Here is a 14,369-nt window from a genome sequence, read left to right as displayed (position 1 = left end):
AATGGCTAAGGTGTCTTTTGTCTACACATTTGCGTAGATGTACATATGATGCATTGTTCAGCACGTTAGGTATGCGAAATACTAACTTACCATACGTATACTTATGTATTTATCAAAATGAAACGGTTTTATGCCAATACTGATGATTTTAGTTCAAACTCTCAGCTTTAATGTGTACTTTTACTCTCAATTTGTTTCATTTGAATAGGGTTCTCATACATTAATATGTATTCAAACCGTTTAACGAAATTATAAGTTATAATTGAAAGTGTTTAATTTGTGTACGTACGTACATATGTAGTAATAGGTACCTACCTAGGTACCTATATAATTAATACTATTATTGGTACCAACATTGTATCCGTGTGTTTCTGTTTCTACCTGGAAATGTGTACTGTGTAAGCTAAATCAGCTAAATGTAACATCATTCCTCATTCTGCGCTGAAGAAATTTCAACATGGTATCTTTTCAGTAGACATCGTTTATGATGATGATTCCATCTTTTTGATAATAGGATAAGTAGTATATTAAAACTGGCGTGGTTTAATGATTTTAGAAGTATAAGTATAATTTTGAACCTCCGAACGCTTCCACTGCTCACCGTTCTCACTTCTCATTATCCGATGAAGAACAGTTGGGAAATGTACTCGTAGGTACATAGGTAGATTGCTAATCGATCCGGGTACTTACTTATATTTTTTGCACATAGTCAACTCGCTTTTGAAGGAGTGGATTACCTACTTTATTATTTAGTTTTTCTAATACTTGCAAAGAATTTGTAGGGGTAAGATACCATTTTCAAAATTGTCGAAAAAATAAAAATTGAAAAAGGACTTTTGAAGAAGTGTGCTAAGTATAATGCTTTTAATAAGTAAGTGATGTATCTTTCAAGACAGATGAAAAAGGTCCCTTTCAGTAACAACTAACAATCCATCTTCAAAATCGAGGGAGTTGTACTGTGGAAATATAGTCTCTCGAGGTTTAAAAACTTGTCGTCAAAAATAGCTCCTTTCTTTTCTATCTCATGCTTTATATTGACATTGGCAGACATGTTCAGTTTTTGTTTTGGCGTGTTTTACTAATGGCAGTAAGGGTAAGGTGCCCTAATGCCGACCACTACTCTAATTCCGACCACCTGCCGATTTCATTCAAATTATGCCGGAACTTTTCCGGAAAAAATGTATTTCTATTCCTTTTTCACAGACAAAACGAATGACACCAAAATCGTAATCCTAAAGTCAAAATTTAATGAGATAGAGCAGAAAGTTGGTTTTGAAGGGTCAAAAACTTTTTGGCGCCTTTCACATTGTGTTTCATGACTTCGGTAATTTATGTGATTTTAATTATGTGAAATATGTTTTGAGAAGTAAAAGAGACGAGGAATTCAATGAAATTAAAATTTTTAAAATTTGACGAAGTTGAGTTGCGAAAAATTTCTCAAAAAATTTTTATTTTTCAAAGTGCTCTAATGTCGACCACCCCATTTTTCTCCTAAATTACAAATAAATCACATTATACCTATGCCTACCTATTAGGGTGGATCTGAAAAATTTACGCAGTCTTTGATTTTGCTAAAAATTGAAATATTATGTTGAAGATTGGGAGTGGAAATGGCCCCAAAAAATTTCCAGTTTTCACCTGCCCCTGCTGTGAAACGGTGGTCTCTCAAAGTAGGATCATTTTGGAAAAAAAACACTCGGAATGCTCTCGAAAAAATCAGTATGTCTAGATAGCTATTGCTTGAATGAATGATAAAGTTATGAAAATTATTTTAATTACTCACAAATAAATCGATTTTATACTTTTTTTTACACATTTATTTTTCAATTTTGGGGTGGTCGGAATTAGGACCCAAAAATTTGAAAATGCAATTTTGAGTTGTTGAAGAAAAACTTTCATAGAAACTTTCACATTTTATTTATGTCGATGAGCTTTTGGTATGTGGCGGGGGAGATTTCTATCTCAAAACGTGTTTGATTGGCAGCCAAAAGAAAAAATGTGGTCGACATTAGAGCACCTTACCCTTAATGGCCGTTGTAGTGGCTAAATAGTGTTCCTATTTTCATCACAAAATCACCAAGTCGTCAATTCCACTCATATTCGAAAAAACCAAAGTTGTTTCCAGTCATATTTCAAGTAGATATGTACCTACGAGTACAAACAATTTTGTTTTACGAGTCACAATTTTAATACCAGCGAGGAAAATAGAAAGGCAAAGTGGTAATAATTTTCTATCAGGGACTCGGCCAAATTATGATTACCTAACCAACTGTTTTAGACCTACAGGATGTTCAAGGTCGAAAAAAAATTGAAAAAGCGAAAAGTGAAGAAATGCGGAATCTGATAACAGCATTTTCAGTTTCCCAAGACTTGAGAAAAAAATCGAGAAAAAGAAAGATGAAAAACTGTGTAACTACATAGGTTATCACATTTTCTACTTTCTCGAAAAAATCCTGCTTAAAAGTTCTGTTGCAAAGGTCATTAAGGAATGAATCAATAAAACACATTTGAAACTTTGATCGAGATTTATATTCTCATTTTACATATTATGAGGCCTTATTTTGAAAAAAAATCTATATGAGTCGGTGGCTACAACTCAAAAAATTTTCTATTTTGGCCATGAGCGATGAACTACCGACGCATTTTGAAGATCATTTTTGACATGAGTGATGAAAATTATATTTTAATTTTTTTACAAAGAAAATATAGGAATCGCTCATTTCAGTCATATTTTATCTACGTAGGTACCGACTATTGCATTTTGAAGTCCATTTTTGACATGATGAATCAAAAAATCACTCTTCCCCTTCTCTCTCTCTCAAAGTAACGTTGATAATTTATGGATTGCGGTGTTGTTTTTTAAAGCAGCCTTTCAATTGAATTCTTTGGTAGGTACCTTCATACATATTCATTTACCTATTGTGTTTCAAAATCGTTTTCGTAAAGAGATGATCAAATTACAAAATTTGATTTTTTTTTCATTTTCTTTTGTTAAAATCCAATTTATTTGAATAAAAATCTATAAAATTTCAAAAAAATAAGGAATTTTTGCTGTTTCAAGTTTTTATGTCAATTAATTACGCGATGTAAGGTGATTTCAAAAGATTGCAGGGAAACTTGAACTAAAGGTAGAATGGGGTAACTGCAACGCACTTTTTGATTAGTGACACTTTGAGAGGACGCTGTGAGAAGACTATTGCACGGATGAAGCTGAAATTTGTACCACTTATACTTCAGGGGGTTCTCTATATTTGTTCCACAAATCGTGGAGAAAATTGCAATTTGAAAATTTGAAAATCGACTTTTGCATTTACCCCATGTTGGGGTAAGTGCAAAAGTGGGTGATATTCTTTCATTTTTTTATTTTTTTGCATTTTCAACACACTCAGTGTATTCTACGTGTCATTTGCTAACTTTTGATGTATTCGTGGTCTTAATTCGGTTAAAAATTCGATAACTTTTCCACTTCCCAAAAAAATTTTTAGGGGAGTGAAAAAATGTTGAAAAATTATTTTTTTAAAAACTCGCTAAAATGAACAAAAAATCAACTATTGATCATTTCTGATGTTTTTTATGTAAAAAACTCGTCATAGAAATACATTTTTCGCCAAATATATTAGTAAAACATTAAAAAGGAGCAATAATTTTAAATTCAGTAAAAATGTTGATCACTTCTTTAATGTGTAACTCATCATGTGACCGTGGAAGTTTATTTTTTTTTTGTAATTTCGAACCATTTTCAAGTTATTTAGGGCAAAAAAATATTTGTGGTAAATGCAAAAATGAAAAAAAAATCGTTTTTGCAATTACCCCGAGTCAATTTTTTCTGGGGTAGATGCAAAAACGCAATTTATGGTCAAAATAAAAAAAATTTCAAATTGCGATATACCTTACCTTAAACTTTGATCCTTCATGACCCTAAATCGTGAAAATTCCAGATAAATCGACAGTTTTTTCTATTTCACATGCATTTTTTAAAAAAAACACCTCTCACTTTACTTATGAGTAATTTCAACATGCTTTGATAAAAATGTTTGCTACGGAGCGACAAGTTGAACCTCGCGAGTTGTGACCAGGTAAATATATGTCGGTAAAGGTTGTCGCTTCGACACCCCTTAGTTGGCACAACCAAAAAATTGATATTTTTTTGCATGAGGTCACAATTTTGCAATTATCCCGTTTTTGCAATTACCCCACTCTACCTTATCAATTTTTTATATACCAAAGGTTTCAAATGTTAAAATTTACATTAAAAATCAAAAAAAAAGTTTTTTTCTAAATAAAAATTTTATTAGAAGTGAGAACACAGTTTTTGAATAGGTTCAAGACCTTCTGTCCGTTTTTGTTTTTGTATAAGTCATGCAAAATCCTTAGAAAGCTGAAAAAAAAAATCAAAAACGGGGTTCTTACTTCATAAGCTACAACTTCTTATTGGATCCCCCATCCAATTTCTCCCAAAAAAAAGTCAAAAGATGACCCACTCCAGTAAGGATAGGGGCCCGCAGACAAAATGATAAACCCTTAGTAAAAATGAAGTTATGGATTTAAATGACGGCCAAAAATTGGAGAATCGCTCATTTTTTCCCAGGGCTCAGATTTTCTCTGAACAGGCCTTACTATAGGTAATTACCACAGCATTTAATGCCATGCTGTCTTTTGGTTGGAAAAAAGACAAAACTATATGGTACCCACATACCCATCAACCCATCTTTTATTTATCATTAGGTATTTCATTTTTCACAATAAGTGCACCGTGAAATGAGACGTTTTGTCACAAGTGTCTAAACAAGCAGGTGATATAAATACAAATGAAAGGGTTAAAACCAAATCACAATCCATCTATACCTATAGCCGAATTCTTATCGTCACATCATGAGATGTACATCTGCACAGGTAATTTTTGGTTTTAAAAATTCCTTAGTCTGTTTTAATGAGTTTTTCTTTCTTTTCCACTAATTTACGGTCGACTAGACGCGATTTTTTTACCAAGTTTTCTAGATGATTTCACAAGATGAAATAATCCTTCAGTGAAAATGACACCGTTAACAAATCGCTGAACTCAGCGAGAGTACACGGTTTATGTTCAAAAAGTAAAAAAAAAAAAGTACTTCGATTCGCATTTTAGTATTTGTGAACCTTGAACCTTAAATTTGTAACCGCATCATTATATTCTTCCTCTTCGGGTTAAATTAAGTACATATTTTATTTGGTTTGTTAATGAGCTGATGCCGAATTGCTGATGTTTGGCTGTTCGCCGACTTGACCTAGAATTTCTCATCGAAGTTTTGCACGATGAGTATTTTTTTTTCTATTTAACGATGCATGCCGTGACAAATGCTGCTGCGTACTTCGGTGGAAAAAAGAACACCGAACACCTGTTTGCTAAAAGAGACAAAAAAATCAGAAATTGAAGTTTACTTTCGTTTATGAGGTAGATAAACACGGTGGCTAGGTATATGGTATATGGTTCACGTGCTAGTGGTAGGCTGTGTATAAAGAGCAATGCGCAAAGAATAAACAGCACCTTCGGCGAGCAAATAAACAAAAGTAACTAGGTGAGACATGGATCATTAGGACAATAAATACGACGTTATGACACGTATTATGTAACAATGGCTCTGGCTCATTTGAATGCGCTTTGCCTATACCTATACCTAACGAATGTAGGTCTATTTTGTTTATAATATTAATTAGTGAAAGTGTCTTAACAAATTTATCACCGGATGATAGAAAACGCCGAGATAAGCGGGGGTCCCCAGTGCTGCGAGAATACCAATACCAGATGCAGCTGTAGCTGTACGAGTACGTATACACTTGGGCTTGGACCTTGCACAAACAATTCATGTACACGGATCTAACTAAACGGCTACGATGCGATGTCGAGCTCGGCCATGTATTACGTAAGATGCGGGATTTCCTCCTCTCTTCGCTTGCCCTTTTCTCATATGTGACTCCTTATCGTTCCGTATGAAATTCATATCTCGATTGCCGGATTGCGGTTTGTATATTCAGAATTTATTCGAGTCAAGCGGAGAAATTCGGTGTCGATTTTAGAATGATGTATTTGTAGCTTTTATGCCATCGAAGTAGGTAACTTTTTAAATGCATATCTCTCGATTCGATCGACGAATCCGAACGAAGAAAATAATAATACACTGCAACAAGACGTTTCTACGAAGGATTTTGAAGGATGTAATGAATAATGTACCTACTGAGAAAAAATGATGATTGACTCTTGACTCGATGGATAGGTTTTTTCTTTGGAATCGGCAGATTTGTAGAGATCAATAATTGTACGAGTAGGAAGAAGGTGCCAACAATAAGTAGGTATCAATGTTATAGCTTTTGAAATTTCGCATATCCCTTCCGTTAGAACCACTGTTGATTAAATAAAATATAGTTAGGTAGTTGTTAAAATTGCCATTTTATCTCTCCAAGAATCACTTTCAAAAATCGACCTACCTATACCTATACATCATTACGCACCTTTCGAATGAATTTATGACACGAAATCCTATATTCCTGTCTTCAAGTGATATAATGATAATTTCAGAGAATTTGAAAATGAAGCATGGATTGATGACATCAACAATAATAGAAGCACTTTCATATTCCTCGTGAAGTAACTTTACCAATTTTTTGTTTCAAATGGTTAAATTCCCTATACACAGAGCCTTCCAAAATTGAAAATTGAAAACGGCAAATCTCATGAGTAATTCTGTCTTTTCTGTACAGAAGCCCCTTCCCCACTGCTGAAAAATTCAGAAAATTAAATGATACATTTTTCAACAATTTGCAATTAGGTACTGTGTTAATCACTCTAAATAACTTCTTTTCAAGAAAAAAATCGTTTGGCCTCTTGAACAACGTTGACTTTTCTGTACAAAGCCTTCAGAGATGAAACAAATTTTAAAAATTGAATAAATGAAATTTTTCAAACGCTTTTTAGAAGGGGAGGGAGAGTTTTTGACATAGATATGTTTTTGCGCCGGGGGTCTCCAAAATTCGAATAACGCTGGTCGACGTCGCGCTGATCGATGTAACCCTAATCCGCATCACGCTGACTTTTGAAGTATTTGAAAAAAAAATCCAAGATGAGTTTTGAAAATATGGGGAACAGCGTGATGAATTCTTGACATTACGTCAGACTTTTAAAAACTTGGAAAAACAATAAATTATATTTGTGATATTTGGATAGTTTATTATTATGTCAGACTTTCAAATTTTTCTTTTTTAAAATGTCCTTCAAATTCTTAATAATATTTTTGTATGACTTTCAAAAATTTGAAAATTTTAAAAATAAATATCCTAAATTTTGTCTGACTTCTGAGAACTTGGAAAAATTTGACGAATTCTCGACATTATGAGACTGTAAAAAATGCTTGACCAATTTCTGAAATTTATAATCAAATTGAAAAAGGTAGACTTTTAGATATAAAGTCTGACTTTTAAGAAATTGGAAGACAAAAATGAACTTAATGATATTTTGTCAGACTTTTTTAAATTTGGAATTCCAACCATTGAGTAATAATAACTTGAGCAAAAAACATACCTACATGATTCAAGACTTTTCTCGGAGAGGAGATTTTGCATCCATTTTTCCTGAAAATTTTGACACACAAATAGAGAATTTTTGAAACAATTTCTCTGACTCTTCTTCTATTTGATTTTTTAATTTTTTGAACAGAAAGTGAAAAATAAACTTGATTTCAATTTTTCTTTGAAGAGAGTAAGGTATGCAAATTTCATGTTGGAAAATATGCAACCTTCATTTTCAGAGGAAACTTCTCCATAATAAACTTTTTTTTGAAAACGAAATTCTAATTTTTTCTGTTGTTTTGGGGAGAGGGAGGTCTTCATAGAAGAAAACTTGTAGGAAAATTCCCAATTCTCTTTTGTAAACCACCGCACTCATTTTTAAGTTCAATTTTTTTTTTTTTTTGAATCCCAAAAATAAATGCATAAAAAGGAGATTGAGGCAAGTTTACTGGCTCTTTTCATTCACATTGCACGAGCGTGCGGTGTAGGTATATGTACGTAATTCATTAAGTTAATGGATAACAAACGAATTGCTTAAAATTAACCAGAGAGTAGGCTGATAAATATTTCATTAGGGGGATAAATCATCCAACCGGAGGGGTTATAATGAGGTATGTCTGCCAGTGAACGCAGTAAAACCGAATCAAATTCCTTAGTGACTCAGAAAAAAGAAATATACCTAAAACTATAGCCATTCATCCAAACTGAAATACGCCAAAAACTATTTACGTATAATGTGTTTCATTAAATTTCTTTTATCAAAATCGCAGTTAACGACGAAATAAATTTCCATCCCATTGAGTAATTGTTCAAATTTAAACGTTTCTTATACAATTTCTACTTTTAACGCTTTTAAAAGAAGGAAATAAAAATAAAACGTATAAAATTCCGCAATGAACTATGCAAGAATGAGTTGATGACTAAAAGAAAAAAATATTTTTCAATAATTATAAACACGATTGCGAGAGTGTATTGGTATAGGTAGGTCATACGAAACTCAGCTGTTACACACCAATTACATCCAATGTCGATTAATTTTTTCACGAACCCGGTATAATGAATTATGAATACAATATATCCTAAACAAAAGATATACTGCACATAGCAGTGGCTTCAAACAACTGCACCTGAACATGAATATATTTCAACTTAACCGACACTTGTATGTTACACGAATAGCGTATAAGTATAATATGAGTCACGACTACCTATCCGTATATACTTGCGCTTACACATTACTCGGGCAGATAGATTAAGTACCTACAACATGCAGGTAGAAAAAGGGAATATAGTAATAGTATGTATCTCTATAAGTAAGTCTGTCTCTGTAATACACATACATGTATAACCGCATAATATGCCTAATTTGACGTAAATTTTCATCTTAATAGGTACATATTCAACTAGGTATACCTAATTAAACTAGTAATTTAACTGACAACTAATTAATCCAATTATTAAACGATTAGGCAAACTGAAAACAATCTTGGTAATTGAATTTACGTCTAGTGGCAGTGGTAATGTAATTTATATAAGTGAGAAAACACGATGTTCAAAACATCTCTTACGGTAAGTTAGGCGTAAAAAATTTTAATCATTTGTTTGAGATACCGCTATAAAACTAAATCATTTGCGTGCAACCTGCAACGTTACCATAAATATTTACTTGCATAGACAATTCGCGAGCAGCAATGTGAAATTAATTCAAAATTATTCGTCTGGATTCGCTTCAAAGCTTTTTCTCTATAGGTAAAAGGTAAGCGTTTCTCACAGTAATGCATCGCATATGCCTTACCTATATATTTCTACGTGTACTAGGAAAAGACCCCACGTGGGTCACGTATGACTCATCTTTATGATGTAAAATGTATAACATTATTACTGGTATGGACGATTAACAGTTATAATTATTCTCAAGAGGTAGATAATTTTTTTCTTTTGATTGTAAAATGCGATGAAAAAATATTTGGATTAGAATAAACAATTTATATTTAGGGTGAACTGGAACTTGAGTGATCTAAAAATTTGGACCTAGTTAACTTTGGCAACTTTTAGCCAACAAATTGAAAAAAATCATCTTTGATTAGAAAAGTGAAAAAAAAACGAATAAAATGAAGCAAATTTATTCGTGAATATTGAATATAGGCAATAGGCATATTGAGTTACAAACGTCTTCTCTCTGCTCACATTTCACTTCAGATTTAACAAAGCTGAATATACTTATGTAGGTAAAGGATGAACCAAAACTAAGGAGTCCAATAATTGGAAAAGAAAAAACTCTCTCCTTATTTTTAATGCTTTTTATTGCAAAGATCTTTTCAAAAAGTACAACTTTTCATCATCAGGCAAGACTTAACTTCATCAAAGTCGAAGCACCCGGATGATCTGTAATAATATTTTAGATTCAAAATGAGTGAAAATAATTTAAAAAAAAAATTAAATATGTATTGTTGAAATGTTGAAGAATTGGAGAATTTTTTGATATTCTAGCAAAGGTTCATACCTATCTACTAAAGCCCTAAATCACAAAAAGATTAAAAGAAATAATCATAGTGTTTTTCAGTATTTTTTGAACCACATAGGTAGGTAGTAGGTACTAGGTGTAGGTAGGTACATAAATGAGAAATAACGTTCTTCACGAATCCCTTTTCCTATCCTCTACCCCCAGAAATGAAGGTGAAAATATGATCTAAATATTTTTGAGAGGGAGGGGAGCGAAAAAATTCCTATCATCTAATTTAACTCATTTTCATTATTGTAAAACTATCAATTTTTTGAAATTTTGAAATTCATTTTTTGGAAAAAGGTGAGAAGTGAGTTCTGACCAAATTTTTTTTAATACCTATTTAGATGTTTCCAGAATTTAGAATTGTTTTGCTTGGTTTCGCCAGGTTTCGAAAATGAGCCCAAAATCGATGTTTTCGAAACAATTTCAACTGCCGAAGTAATAAATTGAATGATCACAAAACGTGCTTACTTTTTTATAATTCTTTTTAAAATACCTACTCGTACTTTGAAATTTGGCCCTGAAGTTTCCTGCATTATTTTTTTTTTTAACCTGAGATTCAAAAAAAAAATCAAATGTACAATATATAGGTTGGTCGGTATAGACATTTACATATTTTTTCTTTCAATCAGCTCGTAAAAAGGAATTTTTCTTTTCTTTTCGGGGATTCCATAAAGTAGGTAGGTACTTGACATTTTTCACTCTTATTCTGTAGAAATGTTTTTTTAAAACTTGGAAAAATTGTGAAAATTTGAAAAAATTGAAATATGCTAAAAATATTTTCTCGATTTTACTTCATTAAAAGAACAGGTTTTTGGCATCAGGTTTAGACTCGAGGTTTGAATTTTGTTTAGTTTAACGTAATTTCATTACTTATTTCTGATAAATTCGTCTAATTTCCACCTAAATCTCATCTATCTGCACCTGAACTTGAAAAAAAAAACACATCAAAAACAAATGTTAGATAGGAAGAACATATCTCAGAAAAGTAAAGGAAACGTTTTGTTTAAAAAGGCCTTCTACAAATGGGTTAATTTGTGCTCAATCGCTTTTATTGTATTTACTTCCTGAGAATACCCATTTCCCCTCGTTCACTTAACTTTATACTCGATGCATCGCTTTAAAGAACAATAATGATAGAAGAAAAATACCCAGTCGTGCTATCGCCGGCAAAGTTTTTCTGTAAAAGAAAAACACACGATTTTTACACATCACGCATCATGATTAAAATTAGAAGATATAAGTCACGATTTAATTGAATAGAATTTGATAAGCATGATTTTGGCATTGTTTTATTTAATGTGGTTGATTAAAAAATGTGTTTAAGTACTCGAAGATTGTCGAATCTATCACGAATTGATACATATTTTACGATATAATAATGCATTATTGTGAGAAATTAATGGCGTTTTCCTCATTTCTTTTTTGCAGGCTAATGGCGCAGTTCGGTGTGCCGTGAATTTATGGGAATGTCTACATTCGGATTAATGATATTGCTTTGTCTGCTGTCCGTTTGTACGTTGGTAAACTCGGCCAGTATTTTGGAAAATTCGAACGATCTGTGGCAAAACTGGCTGTTAAACGAAAACGAAGAAATACCATCGCAACAGAGCTCACCTCTGTCCCGCCGAATAACTCCCAAGTCGGTGTTCGTTGCTCCAGCTTTTAGTAGATGTTCGGAAGGGTACAGATTGGATGCAATGGGTAACTGCGTCGAGATCGTGAGATTAAACGAAGCCGCGCAGTGGGAGGCTGTGCTGCAGAAACTCAAACAACAAATGAACGCTCAGCAGTTTGGCTTCAATAAAAGACAATCCCAAAGAAACGATAGTAATAGCGATAGCGGTGGTGAAAAAATTAATAATACTAGAGTCTCGGCGAACGCTGCAGATACAGATAATACAGGACCGTTCCAACTCTCTATACCGTTTAATTCGAAAAATTCTTCAGAATCACAGAACGATACGGTTTCAAGTACGACTACCTCTACGACTACTGAAAAAGAAAAATTACCTGTGGAAATTCCAACCAGTACGACGATTACGAGATCAACTACCGTTGTGCCGGTGCCGAGTACAACGATTGCTGAGAGTTCGATTTCACAAAATACTCATTTCATCGACTACACGACCGATGAAACGACCGATGCTCAGGAGCTGACGACCTTTGGCGGGCTCGACTATCAAGAAGATACGGAAGCCAATCAATATAACACTGAATCGGTAAATACCGAGGTTACGATGGCAGATTCAACGACCCAAGATACGGTTACTGAGTCCATCCTTAATGTTGCTAGTCATTTTGCGGATTTTGATAAAATCAACGACGACGCTACCGAGATCACAACGCAGGTTACTATAAGAAGAACGCCGAATTATAATTCTGTCGTACCTTTAAAAGGCGTCGTTAATTCGAACGCGAACGCCGAACGAATACAACAGTTTAACAGCGGCAGCGGTGGTTTAGCTGATTTCAAGCCATTTGCCAGCTACACCGCCAGTAAAATAAATTTAACGGATGTAAATAATCCTAAAAATCCCACTGTACATATTGTGAATAGCTTGAAAAATAAAAACGAAGACGTAGAAGGCGAAAGTACTAATATACCCAGCGACATATTCCAAAAGTTACCCCAAAATGAAAGAACGAAACCAAAATGTGACTCGAACAACAAATACGACTGCTTACTGCCTATCAACATTTATCCTACCAATAAACCTACCTTCTCGTTGAACCGAAAACCATCATCAACAGCTTTCGTGCGTTTCCCAGAAACACCAACGAAAGGCGGCTATGTACGTTTCCCACCCCAAAAAGTACCCATCGAATATGACGATGTTGCTTTGGCCGAAAGTAACCCCGGTTATAGGTATTGGGATCGACGTTATCCGAGCACCTGGTGGACCTCGTGGAAATCTAAACCCCAGTTTATTCAAATAGTCCCCGAAACCAGCGCCATTTATGGCGTTGGAGACGTGAACTATATTCGATCTCATCCTCATTTTCCAACCCAGACTGAATGGTATAATAAGTAGGTGAAACAGAACCACCCTGTGTCCAGCCGGTACAATTTTTCTCTCCTCCTACGCGTACTTCAAATCTCGAAAAACATCGCAAATTTTTTCTAGTCTATATTAAATCGATTTTTAAATTTCAATACTTTCAATAATTTGATCGAATATATTTTTTAAATGTCATCTTTTTTCACGGATAAGTCGATCTGATCGATGCGAACACCTATGTATTAAATCGTGATAAAAATGCATGATAATGTATGTAGATTACCAACTTTGTGTTTTTATATTCAGCTATTTTTTTCATCTGCATGATTACAAATACCTGTTTTTTTCATTTTCCATATCGAATATTTATTTGCAATTATTTTTTTGTTTTTTTGTGAATCTTAAAAGATTTTTCCCCGCTAAAACCGTTCACATTTTTCCTGTCAATTTTATATTTATAAGTAAAAGATAAGACTGATGTTCAACCTATGACAAATATATACTTAGAAATTCTATAAAAAGTTCAATGAATTATATTCTTTAACGTACTCATTACCTTATTGATAAAATGTATCTGTAATATTGTGTATATTTTGTGTCTTTAATTTTTTTTTTCTATTTCAAGCTAGACTTAATTTATTGATACGACTATTCGTTCATTTTCCTTTTCTTTTTTTCTTTATTTTTTTTATATGTGCTTGTATAAATATTCTATGAATAAAATTTTCAATTTGATGCCCAGAACTTCATTTATACCTAGGTAGTTTCCTACCTGTAGCGGAATGGTTTGATGTTTTTTGACTTTTTCAGGCGAACTTCGACAAAAAGTTGTCTTACACGCGGTTTCAAATTCCAAAATTGCTGAAGTTTTCAAATTTTTGGTAAAAGATTTCCACTATTTACTTTGCATACTCGTACCTAATAGCTAAAAATGTTTGAAGAAATCTACAGGTAAATATATTTTAATATTTAGTAACTGCTTTTTTTTTTTTTTTAAATTGCAAAATGTGGCAAAATTTTTGAATGAACTTTAAAAATCGACATTTCTACCAATAAGTATTTCAATTTTCCTGATATTTTGAGGACCATTTTCCCACTCTAAGGTACCTAGCTAAAAAGGTATTTTTTAAATGCAATTTTTTTTAAAAAGAAAAAAACAGGAAAATACCTACTCATAATGAGAAACTTGAAAGTACGCCTCAAAATTCAGAATAGCTAATTAGCTATTAGTGCTATTTACATAATTGTCGTAACTCGATCAAATTTTTCGAAATTTTTTCAAAAAATATAGTACCTTAAAATACAAATGTTGGGTACTCATA

The 14,369-nt window shown here is 33.0% G+C and overlaps 1 protein-coding gene across 2 annotated transcripts in view; it reads left to right on the top strand.

Moving 5' to 3' along the window:
• The window catches only part of LOC135841224 (uncharacterized), a 37,957-nt gene extending 24,175 nt beyond the window's left edge, over positions 1-13,782 (top strand). For both annotated transcript variants that reach the window (XM_065358077.1, XM_065358076.1), the window contains one exon: positions 11,477-13,782. In XM_065358077.1, coding sequence (XP_065214149.1) covers positions 11,509-13,080 — 1,572 coding nt within the window. In that variant the 5' untranslated portion in view covers positions 11,477-11,508 and the 3' untranslated portion in view covers positions 13,081-13,782. The remainder of the gene's footprint in view (positions 1-11,476) is intronic.
• Positions 13,783-14,369: the final 587 nt, after the last annotated feature.

This window comes from Planococcus citri, chromosome 3, assembly GCF_950023065.1.
Source record: "Planococcus citri chromosome 3, ihPlaCitr1.1, whole genome shotgun sequence".
Taxonomy (NCBI): Eukaryota; Metazoa; Arthropoda; class Insecta; order Hemiptera; family Pseudococcidae; genus Planococcus; species Planococcus citri.
The sequence above is the reverse complement of the archived record's forward strand: the minus strand, read 5'-3'. Positions and strand labels throughout refer to the sequence as shown.